Source organism: Aptenodytes patagonicus, chromosome 2, assembly GCF_965638725.1.
Source record: "Aptenodytes patagonicus chromosome 2, bAptPat1.pri.cur, whole genome shotgun sequence".
Lineage (NCBI taxonomy): Eukaryota > Metazoa > Chordata > Aves > Sphenisciformes > Spheniscidae > Aptenodytes > Aptenodytes patagonicus.
In genome coordinates, this window is record NC_134950.1 from 907,595 (window position 1) to 919,744 (window position 12,150).

Sequence of the window (12,150 nt, forward strand, 5' to 3'; positions counted from 1 at the left end):
CAACAAATGTTTTTGCTCCTTGAACATCTATTTATATATAAAAGTCCCTAACACGAAACTAATCTCATGAAGCACTCCAGCTGAAAGCTGTTCTTCTGTGGGAGACTTTACCAGCTAAAACCTCTAAAACCTTTTATTGAGAATATAGTTACACCACACAGCCTTTTAACAAATGAGTGGAGGATTAAGGTTTTAAATTTCCCAAAGAAGTGCCCTCACTGTTGGCTAACGCACTCAGCAAGAGGAAGGAAAAATAAAATGGGAGGGGGGAAAAAAAAATAAATATGGGGGACTGGGGTTTTTAAACAGCAAAACCTGCATCCAGAGCTCGAATCTCAGGAGCGTGAAACTGCTCTGGGGAGCTGGGGGAGGCACAGGGGTGTCTGTGCATCATGAGAGCCAGGGCAGGGAGCCAGCAGGAAACAGATGTATTAAATCTTCGGCCCCAGTACATGAACCCTGGCAATAAATAAATAAAAAAAAAAAAAAAATCACCATCGCAGCAGCATTCGGGATCCCCTGCAAGAGAGCGAACACGCAGCGGCCGCATCCGCAGCCCCGATGCTGTCAGGGTGGAAAAAAAAACAACTAGAAGAGGCTATAGTGATAGTTTATTTTAAATAAAAACCTGATATCATTAATGGGAAACCTAATCAGGTGTTTTGGTTTTTTTTTTAACTAAAAAAAAGTAATCGTGTTATAACAGAGGCTGCATATCCCCCGCCAGTTTCCCCACCACCACTAAAGCTTTGCAACATTTTCCTATGTTATTCTCCTCTGTGCTACCGTCCGACAGATCCAAACAGGGTAAACTGACTGCTCATACAAGGTAAATGGTGTGTCTGTACACAGAATAAATTGGGGAAAAAAAAAAAAGTCCTGCTAATCTTCCCTTACAAGCAGCACCTGCTATTTAGACAAGGCCCTGGGTAAACTCCAACCTGGTTTAAGGTTGCAACCTCTGTAGCTGCAGTTGAAGAGGCCAGGCTCAAGTGACTCAAGATCAGACTGATCCTTGTTCAGCCGAGGTTGCAATCTCAACCCTCGCTCAGGAAAAAAAAAAACACCTCTAGAGCCTGACTGAGTTTTGCTTTTTAGGTTGTTGGGGTTTTTTAGGTGTGTTTTGTTGTGTTTTTTGGTTTGGGTTGTTTTTTTTTTTTTGCCGAAGGGCTGCAGAAACGCAGCCCTCTGCTGAAGAACAAGTTTTGAAAATTATATACTTGCAAGAAGAGATCAGATTACAGGGCAAACTCACTGCAGGTTTATAAAGCTGGCTCCCAGGGGACAGACCTAACGGGAGACGCGCTTAAACAGCCCCAAAAACTAATGTTTACCCATCTTTTCTCGCAACAAGCAGCACTCCTTAAAGCCTCCTCGGCCCCAGGAGCGTGCATTGATGACCAAGGGACGGCGGGGAAAGTCGAGGCGGTGGCAGCCCGAGGACAAACCCCGTTGGTTTCACCCCGCTGTTACTAATTAAACGAGTGACGCCAGCGGAGCTATCGGCCCCGTCTCGCACGCGTAGCCAGGCTGCCGTTGCACCTATTTTCCTCGTGGGCAGCTCTTGGGGGAAGAGGCATGTCAGCGAGAAACACCACCCTGCCCGGTACCTCCAATGGTGGTGGTGGTGGGGGGGGGAGAGCGCAGGCTGGACCATCTTCCTATGGGCAGGAAGGAGAAAAAGCCAAAATATAGGAGAATTTGGTTAAAAGTAGTCACTGGGAAGCTTGCAGATGGAGCCAGCGGAGGAAGATGTGATAGAGGAGTGGAGTTTAAGAGATGACGAGCTATGAGATAGTTGTGCAGGTCTCCTTATGGATGAGCTACTGGACACATTTCTACCCCACATCACGCATCAAGCCCTTCCCCAGCCAGCCCCCTGCCATGCCCTGACGCCCCCAGCACGGTTTGATGGCCAGGATGGACCCGCACCCCCCACCCATGCCCTGCGGCACCCATGGGGACCACCATCCCCACGGACCAGATGGGGATACCCAGCCCCACAGAGCTTCAGTTGGGTGCTTTGCCATCCTGCTCCCACCCATGGCACCCCACCGCCGTGGCCTCACCTTCCGGGTGCTGCCGCTCTTCAGGGCTTGCAGGAGGACGAGGCCACTGCCCCCGTCCCCCTCCCCGCCGCCAGCCGGGCTCTCCTCCTCGGGGGGCATCATCTCCAGGGGCGCAGCATCCACAAGCTGAGGGGGGGGCCCGTAGCTGGGGGCTCCTGCCTGACCCCACAGGGTGGCTGCAGTTCTCCTGGCCTAGCCCCACACCCTGCTAGCCCCCCAGGGGGTTCAGAGCCCAGCCCTGTCCCGGGTGGGAGCTTAAACCCCCATTAGCCCCTGCCCTCTGATGCTGCAAACCCCCACGCACCTCACACCTGGCTAGACGCAAGCCCACAGCCTGCTTCCCCCCTTGCAGAGCTACCCCAGCGGGGAAGCGGGGGGGCAGCAAACCCCCGCAGACCCCCCCCTTGCAAGAGCTACCCCAGATGGGGGGGGGGGGAAGGACAAACCCCTACAGACCCCTCCCTTGGCAGAGAAGCTCCAGCCAGGGGGCAAACCCCACAGCCCTACAAACCTACCCCCCTGCCAGGGCAAACCCCACGCCCCCGGGTGAATCAAGCCCCGGGCCCCCCCACCCCCCGGGAGACGATGCCGCCCGCTCACCCCTCTCGTACCCCCCCCCCCCCCCCGCACGGCCCCGCCGCTGGGCGCTGCCGGCCGGGAGCGAACGCGGCGCCGGCCCCGCCGCGGCGCGGAGCATAAGCAGGGTGGGGGGGCGGGGCGGAGCGCGGCTGCGGCCAATGGGAGAGGGGGACGGCGAGGATCGGCGGCGGCGCTGCCCAATGGAGGCGCGGGACAGGAGGCGGCGGGGGGGGCGGGGAGGAACGGAGCGGCTCGTGGAGGGGAGGGGCGGGGGGGGGCTGTCGCCCGTGGCAACGGTGGGAATTAGAACGCCGAGGACGTCACGGGCGGGGCGGGGCCTCGCGGGGCACCGCGCCCCTCCCACGGCCACAGCTGGGGACGCCCCCCCGCCCCCCGTACCACATCTGGATGCGCGTCCGCTCCGCCCCCCGCCACATCTGGACGACCCCACCTCCAACCAGACGCCCCCCCCCCCCCCCCTTCAGACCCGGGGCGCTCACCCCCCACGGCCACATCTGGACGACCCCACCTCCAACCAGACGCCCCCCCCCCATCTGGGCACCCCCCCCTTCAGACCCTAGAATCCCCGCACCCCCCCTCCCGTGCAACATCTGGGCTGCTGTGGCGGGGGAGTGTAATAAGGCAGCCCCCATCGTGCACACCCCCCCCCCCCTCAGCCAGCTCCAGCTGCCTTCTGCCCCAGTGCCGTGCCCCAGGCGCTTCCCTCTGTGTGACCCCTTGGCCACATCATATCCCCTCCCCCCAAGAAAAAAACCCCAGCCACAAACCCAAACATCTGGATGGTGACGACTGCAGCTCGCACAGCTGCCGGAGCAATTCCGCAACGCCTGGAACCGCCGTGCCCTTGCCCTGCTGTAGCCGTTAGACGCTGCTCCTGTACAGCCCCGGACCAAATATAATATAATATAAAAATAATACAAAAGTAAATTAAAAAAAAAAAACCAAACGCCACTTTCTGACTGTTTCCAGCCAGATACAGGCAAATCCTGCCCCACTTTCCCCCCTCTGAGCTGTCTTGTTAAGCCATAGCAGGGTTTTACTTTCAAGGACGCTCGTAAAATAAGAGCTGGACCGGGCGACAGCCTTAAAGCCGGCAAAATTTTACGGAAAAAGTAACCGGGGGTTGGAAAAATCCAATTCCCAAGACGCACACGGGACCCTAACATGTGCAGTGCCCGGCATGGGGACGCTGAGCTGGGCTGTCACCGGCGTCGTGTCACCGCGAAAAGTTTCCTCGGTCTTTAGCGGGGCCTGGCTTCGTTTCTGTAATGAAGTTAATGAGACCGCGCTTGTGCGTGATGAATCCTTGTCATGTCAGTAGGGCACGGGGAGCACCGTGCAGATTCAGCTGGTTAACGAGGGGAAAAAAAATTAGCCTGGCATACATAGAAGCTTTTATATTGCATGAATTTGTTTTCTAATAGCCTGAATATATTAAAACGTTTCCACCTTTCCCAGCCAATTTTTCCTTGTCGGGGCTTCGAGGCTTGCACGCGATCCCAGGGAAGGGAGTATGTTAGGAAGGGCTTTTCTCTCCCTCCTGGATATCCCAGTCTGAAAGGAGCCGCTGGACTAGAAAAGCAAAATTACTATTTAATCCACGGCGTCACCAAACCGTGCAGCGACCCCATTTACAATCTGGTTTTCCCCAAGGATGAGCCAGACCCCCTTCGTGGTCCACGTTTCCCCACTGCAGAGCCCTGGATGGAGCCATGCTCCATCTCCCCCGTTGCGAAGAGCATCTGCAAAGGGAAAATCGATAAAAAATATATAAAACCCATCTTAATAATGAAGAGGTTTAACCCAGGTTGTGCTTGGGCAGCACGTATGGAGCTGGTTTAGGTCGGGACAGGTTTCTCCCAGCTCACCCACCCTGCAAACCCCATCGTTTCCCATCATGGACATCCCAACTGGTACGGAGAGCTTGAGAGAAACCTTCACCAAGCATCAGCGCTGATTGAATCTATACGGGACCCAGGGTGAAAGCGAAAGAAAATCAAATATACGCCGGTCCCCGGCTTGGCAGAAGGCGGCCGAGAGCAAACAAGCCCCGACACGACATCGTCCTCTCCTGCTCCCCGCCCCGGGGCTGGATCCCATCCCTTGACAACTTTTACTCATCCAGCAAGAAAGGTGGCTTGGATGCCTTTTCCTCGGGTGGCGCAACGGGGATCAAAGAGGCTTTCCCGGAGCCAGCCCTACCTCCGGGGTTTTCCGCTCCCGGCCACCAACCGGGTGGCACCTTCCCAGGGGAACGCCTGGCCCCGCTACTCGCCCCGGCCGGCGATCTTGGCGTGGGGCGATGCCTTTTTTTGCCCCAAACCCCAGCGTTTTTGGGGAAAGCTCGTGTTTCTTCATGCTGTGTAAAGCCTCCGTGGCCCCTTTGCACCAGCCCCTTCCCAGCAGCGCTGCTTGCACCGGGTTGAGGATGGTCGAGACCGTTTTGAGGCTCAGCTGCGATGAGGTGCTTGATGGCAACGTGGGCAGGTGAAAGCAATAGACTCACCTCCATGAATAGGGCTGGAGAGGAGTGGGATGGGTGAGTGCTTCAGGATGAGGGTTATGGGCAGCAGGATACAGCACCCTGCAGGATCTGGCCTCTGCACCCAGAGTCCGGGCTCAAAGACGTCTCCGAATCCAACTGTGGGGCTCTGATGGGTAAGAGACAGCTGAGAAAGGCTGGATTTTGGGACTAATTTAATCATATAATTGAAGAGGGGATAGCTCCTAGAAGGTAGGTTTCCCGAAGCTGTTTTTAAAGCGATGTGTTTGGCCCAATCCTCCACCTGAGCGGTGCAAAGTATTTTCCCCCTTAGAAGGTCTCTTTGCTAGGGAGATGCTGGTTAAGGGTTCTCCACAAAGTCAGCTTTTGGGCTAAAACTTCATTTCCCAGGGTGCATCTCGGGCTGGGAGCCTCCAATCAGGGCTGAGGGAGTCTTCAAATAAGCTGTCTGTAGCGGGGCATTGCCCTTAGGGAGGCAGCTGGGCAAGGGGTGAGGTCTTCTCCAGTCTGGGTGGCTTTGAGGCAACATGTCACCCGGCGCTGAGTGAGCGTGGTCCCACTGGCAGCTGCAAGTGCTCACGGCTCGGTAAAGGCTGGTAAAATATGGTTTTCAATGCGTTTTCTACTTCTCGAAAAGTTTGCAGGATGTCTCATGGCGCTTTGTAGCTTGTCTTCTCTCCTGGAAAAGTCCTCTTTCTTCCTCAATGGTGAAGGTCCTTCATGGATGGGGACCACCTTGGTTCGAAATAGATCTATATTTCTTGCATTCTCTGAGGCCTTGAGTTTCCAGGGGGAGCAGTGATTCAGGGGGCTCTGGCTGCTCCAGCCACGAGAAGGAGAGGTGATAGCTGGGTGATGGCTGCCTGCTTTGGTGGGGGAAGTCAGTATCTCAATTTTGCTCTTGTTTCTTTGTTGTGTTTTATTATTTTCCATTATCATGTCTTCCTGGGTGTAATTAGGGCCTGGATAATACTTGCTGCATACCCTGGGCTGTTCTGAGGGTGCAAATCCACCCCAGCACACAATCCCCATCTACCTCCTGGAGCTGTGAATTCCTATACTTTTTTTTTTTGGGGGGGGGGGGGGGGGGGAGGCTTTCCTTTTATTTTAGCAGCAATTTTATTTTTACCACTTCCAACATCAGCTCAGGGACTGAGCTCAAGGCTTTTCCATTCGATGATCTACTTGGGTCCTTGTTAAAGCTGAGCTTAAGCCTGCGGGTAGCTGCAAGTTTCAGAGTCGAGCTATGGAGCGAGCGTAGAATCATAGAATAGTTTGGGTTGGAAGGGGCCTCTAAAGGTCATCTAGTCCAACTCCCCTGCCATGGGCGGGGACATCTTCAACTAGATCAGGTTGCTCAGAGCCCCGTCCAACCTGACCTTGAACATTTCCAGGGATGGGGCATCCACCACCTCTCTGGGCAACCTGGTCCGGTGTCTCACCACCCTCAGTGTAAAAAATTTCTTCCTTATAGCTAGTCTGAATCTCCTCTCTTTCAGTTTAAAACCGTCACCCCTTGTCCTATCGCTACAGGCCCCGCTAAAATGTTTGTCCCCTTCTTTCTTAGAAGCCCCCTTTAAGAAAAGGGCATCTGTTGGGGTTTCTTCTGAGAGCAAAACTGGGGTGCTACCAGCCACGTACTGTCTCCATCTTGTTGCAGTGAACATCCTCGGGGATGCTGCCTTAACCCTGTGTCACATCTTGAAGAGCTGGTGGGTGACAGTGCCATGAGGGTCTCAAGGGCCGGTGGGGCAAAGAGCAGCAGCAGGTGGGTACCATGGGGCACGGCAGGGGATTTTTGGGGGCCTCTAGCATTATGTTACCACGCTTGCTGCAGCTGGCTGCGTCAGGCAGCTCAGCCCTAAAATGGTCAGCAGGGAAATCCCCCCCAAATTTCCTTTTGGGAGCTCTTTTTCGGTGCTGCTGGACGTAAGGGTTAGGCAGTGCGGCATCATGCCGCGGCTTATTTTCACCACCAAGGGGTTTGCTGCAGGCGTTGCCTGCTTGGCCTTGGTGGGATGAACTTGCTCTTGTCCCCAGGAAGCGAAAGAGCGAGTCGGGGAAGGGGCAGGAGGTGCTGAAGGTGCCCAGGAGAAAGGCTGTGAAGAAGGAGCCAGAGGAAACGCCGTGCGCGGAGCAGGTACCAGCCAGCCCTCTCCATGCGCGGGCGGTGGGGTGGCCCTTGTGACTGTCCCCCAGTGTTTTGTGGGCATTGAACCCACTCCGTGAACTTCCTTCTCTCTCTTACACTGCTCTGTCCTTATGTGCAGCCCCCTGTGGTAAAAGGGAAGAAATTGCCTGAGGTCAAGGAGAAGCCGCTGCAGGAAAACATCATCAGCAGGTAACTCCTTGGCTGGATGGGGGGGCTGACGGTGGCAGCCAGGGGGGAGGTGGCATCGGTGGGGCTTTGCCCGTCCCTCCCTGCCCCCCCAGGCTGGGGTTCCCCATCTGGGTTCACCCCAGAGTCACGCAGGGGAGCATCGTGTCCAACTCTGCTCTCCTTGGGCTGCTTTGATTATCAAAAAGGCTTTTTAATTGGGGAAAAAACTTGTGTTCCTTCTCTGTCTCCTTTTTGGCCAAGAAGCTCTCTAAAGCAAGAGGCTGCAGAAGGGAAAGGTCTCGGCTCGAGCCTGCGGGATGGGATCCAAGCGGAGGAGGGAGCTGCATCTGGGTCGGTACGTGGTGGTCTCTGCACCGAAGGATTAAGGAGCACTCATGTGGTTTGCTCTCAAAGGAGCCGTGAGGATGCTGTCCTACAGCTTGTGGCTGTGTGCAAGCCCCTAAAAAAGGATCCTTTGAGCATCTTGAATTAAATTAAAGAGTAAATTGCCTGAAGCTCTGCCCTGCTAGCAGATGCATGTGGCATTGGGGTTGAATCAGTCACATTTTGGTGTTGGACCAAGAGCGCAAGCTGACGCTAACGGGGAGCATCAGGACACAGGGACTCCATCGCTTCCCAAGCATGAGGTTGGGATTGGTTTGATCCTGACAGCATCCCTTTCTGAGGCATCTGAGCTTCGCTGCTGTTTTTGGGATGATGCTGGAGAGCACAGATCCTGCCTGATTCCCTGTGTATTTTGCTTTGCCCACGTTAACGTATTGCACCCGTCCTCTTGGTGTGTAAAAACCGGCAGAGATGCTTTTTCCCTTCCGCATGGTGAGTCTCCATCCCTCTTGGCAAACGGTGCCCGAAACATCAGCAAACTCTCCTGGATGGATGCGATCAGAGCTGCAGCCTTGAAACTCCCCCAAGGGTGCCTGTGGTTGGTGTCTTGGTATTGCCGGCGTTCCCGGTGCAACTGCCAGGCATTTGCATGCAGGATTTTTTTTGGAAGATCGTGGCTGTCTGCTCCTGAATTTACCAACCTGATTTTTGACAGCAGCTGAAGGATTGTGAATTCGAGAGCAGGCGTATTCCCAGGGAATGAAAGTGTATATTGACATAACCAACCTATAATTAACTCGGGTTTTTTTTCCCCCTTTAATGAGTTAACCTAGCAGCTTTTCAGCAGCAGCTTTCAAGAAAAACCCCTGTGTGGTTTTGGCCTCCCTTGAAAGCCTTCGAAAGAGAAACTTGGGGAAGTTGGAATTTATAACGAGAGCCTCGATGCTTGGCAAGCGTTGGGTGAAGCTGGGATGGGTTTCAGGGCGCTGCATGGTTAGACGTAGCCTTGCACGGCCAGGAGCTGAAGAGCCTGGCTTCAGCTTCGAAAACAAGCGTGCAAACAGCGTGATAATATTTCTGGTGGCCACCATAGGTCAGCTCTTGGGGCTCTGTTTGAATCCCCTCTGAGCTCATTTTCTCTTAGGTTCTGTCCCCATTTTCCCTATGCTTTGCTTTTTCTCTCTCCTTGCCCTCTGTTCACCCTTGTCGTATCCCCACCCTGTGGCTTTGCCCCCCACCTCTCTTTCCCTCTTGCCATCTGCTGCAAGTGTCGTTTAAGGTTCTAAGGACCAAGCTGGCGTGGATGCACGTAAGCTGTCACTTGACGCAGCTTTGTTTTGGAGCCCTCCCATCCCTTCTGCTGTTCTGGACTGCTGTCCCCGAGAGCAGCAACACACCTAAGGAGCAGGTGGTTGAGGAGGGGTGATAGTTTTCATGCATTTGCTCTATAAAATACCTTTTCAGTGTTGCTGGAAGTAAGACAGGGATTTTCTAACCCCATAAAACCTCAAAGCTCTCCTCATGCTTGGAAAAGCCTGCTGGTTTGGGCTCCTGCTTTCTAGCCAAGGTGGCCGAGGAAGGGGAAGGTGATGTCAATGGGACATGGGTGCTGTGGCCTGGCTGGCTGCCCCGTTGCAAGGGCTGGGTGATGGCTTGGGGGTGATGCTGCTGTTGGGGTACCCATGCCAGCTAACGTCTCCCGGATCAACCCTGTTAATTTCTTACAGGAGGAGACTGAATCAACCCTCCACCAAGGGCCATCAGTGGGGCTGAAAGACTCTTCAAGGTAAGCTGGGCCACGTTCTGAATGCTTTTTGCCCAGAGAACTGAAAATTTGGCCTTTCTCTTCTTGCCATGGGGTTGCACAAGCCTGGCTTTCCCTCCTGTATCACCGAGACCACCCTGCTGCTGCTGCCTTCACTGAGCAGCTTGGCCACGTCCTGGTGTCTTCAGTGACTTTAAAGCTTGCCAAAAACATCACAAGTGGAATTTGAGGCCCCATCCTGGGATTTGAGGGTGGAGAGGGAGGCTCCTGGTCCCATCCAACCACCCCAAGGATGCTCGAGTCAGCAGGGCGCGATCGCTCAGATGCACATTCCTACATAAATACGGAGGTAGGCGGTGGGGAAATGCTGGTGGGGACAACCAGCCTCGCAAAGCCTGGGAAAAGGGTGTTTCTTTTCCTCACTCCATGCTAGATCTGGGCAGAGATAGGAAGCTGAATTCATAAAGCTGTCCCTTAACAGGCTAATCCTCGCTGAGTCTTAGAGGCAGGGGCTTTCATGTCCGGTGAGAGGCCTCTAATAAGACCTTCTGGGGAAGGAGCCGATCCCAAAAGGCAGCAGGACTTTGTCTTCTGAGTCATGAATCTGCTGGTGCTCGGCTTCTAATGAGATTGGAGGGGCTGAGCGTGTTTTGCCGGGCTGTTTGCCCTAATGAGTTTAGTGGAGATTGCGCAATGCGTGCTCCGGCTGTGCGGAAAAAGCATCCGGCCCCTGTTTTTTTTTTTTTTTTTGGGAACTTGCTGCCTCCATCCCAAGCAGGCCTGAAGGCTTTCCTGAGCCTTGCGTTGCTCTGATGTCCCGCAGCCTGGTAATTTAGCATCAGCCTAAATGATCTTTTAGAAAAGGGTCAAAAATCTCCCTTTCTGTTGCAGAAATGTTGTCTGCAGGATGTTTTGGCTAAAAGCAGAAGTTGTGGCTCTGCTACCTGGACGTCACCATCGTCCTTGGGAGAAGAAACCTGGCTTCCCAGCTCCTTCCTGGGTGGCATCAGGGCAGCTGGCCGTGCTTTCAAACTGGCCCAGCTGAGGGGTGCCAAGAGGGGGGAAAGGAAGGCAATGGGTCTGACCCATGGGCTGGTGCAAGGGCCTTGAGCTCAGCTCCAAACTTGCCTGGCATGGGCTGGAGGAATGTGGCCCTGGTTGCTTTTCACCTGCTGCCCTGACCTGCTGGCCTGGATCAGTTTGGTTTTTTTTTTTTTGTTTGGGTTCTTTTTTTGTGGTGGTGCTGATCACAAGGTGGGGACGTGATGCTCTGCAGCCTGGTGGGCATCTCGCTCACTTGGGAAGTGACAATGACCAAGCAGGGACAGCCCCAAGTTTCCCTGTGGGCAAGGGGACACCATCACTTCAACCCTGTGAAGATGTAGGCTCAACCTACAAGATGTAGGCTTGGTTTAGGCTGTGCATGTTCATCTCTTGCTTTGCTTTTCTGGAACATGAGCAACTCGAAGATGAGGTTCCCAACTCCCTGTCTGGCTTGGAGAAGCCTTGGGAGAAAGTATTTACAGGAGCAGGTTGGTGCTTTATAAATTTGCATGTCCCACAGAGCTCCCTGACCTCTTTGCTGACCAAGGAAACATTCCTGTGTTCCCCACCCATATTCCTGATGGCAGACGTCATGGATCTGGACATTCCTGGTCCTGCAGCTTGTTGTGATGATGAGGCTGTGTCCTTCCTGTCATGCCAATGTTCGGGCTGCCTCCTCGGGAGAGGAGAGTGGGGGAACCTGTCCCTACAGTCCCAGGAGCTGTGTCCCATCACAAGGTCTCCTCCTCCAGTGTGTCCACGATGCTCAGCCTGATGCCATCTCTGTCCCACTTTCTGTTGGTGCTACTAAACCTTGCAAACCTGTCCCCTTCTCTGGGCAGAGGTGTCCCTGGGGACATTTCCTTGAGGCCTCCTCCATTTGGTCTGGAGACCTTGTGGTCCTGCTCATTTGAGCTTCCTCATCTCATAAACTGCAACCCGGGGCCAGTTCCTACGGGGGCCGGTCACTGCTGCTTTGGGATATCTCCATCCATCGCAGCACCTGGAGCGCTGCCATGCTTGAAGGGAAACACGGGATCGTTTGGGAATGATCCCCTAATTTTGCATGTAAGAGGTGGAGGCTGCTGCTCACCGATGCAATAAGTGGCTGTGCTTTTGTTGTAGGTCACAGTGCAAACCCTGGAGAGCAGGACCTGCAGCGGAACAGCAGCTCTCAGCGACCAAGGCTGGAGTTGGGGTAGGAAACCCAGGGGGGGACTGTCACCCCCCTGGACCCAATCCTGCACGGGGCACATCCCTTAGCACCTTCTCCATGGGCCTGGGCTTTGGGATAATCGCTCTCCTTTCCCAGCTTCAACCTTTCTTCCCTTCTGGCTGCTTCCCACAGGTCCCAAAGCCAAACGATGGTGTTGCTGGCGGGGCTGCACCTCTTTCTGGAGAGCCTGGGGCTTTGGAGATGGATGTGGCGATCATCACTATGAGGGAGGGTGAGGAGAAGGAGCTGGACCTCCCTGTTCCACATCAGCGAGGGGGTGCCCAAGAC

General features: G+C 54.5%; 1 protein-coding gene across 2 annotated transcripts in view; it reads right to left on the reverse strand.

The window, feature by feature from the left end:
* Nucleotides 1-2,562, reverse strand: part of RHPN1 (rhophilin Rho GTPase binding protein 1) — a 31,977-nt gene extending 29,415 nt beyond the window's left edge. For both annotated transcript variants that reach the window (XM_076328987.1, XM_076328986.1), the window contains exon 1: nt 2,070-2,562. In XM_076328987.1, the coding sequence (XP_076185102.1) occupies nt 2,070-2,171 (102 nt within the window). In that variant the 5' untranslated portion in view covers nt 2,172-2,562. The remainder of the gene's footprint in view (nt 1-2,069) is intronic.
* Between the last annotated feature and the right edge of the window lie 9,588 nt (nt 2,563-12,150).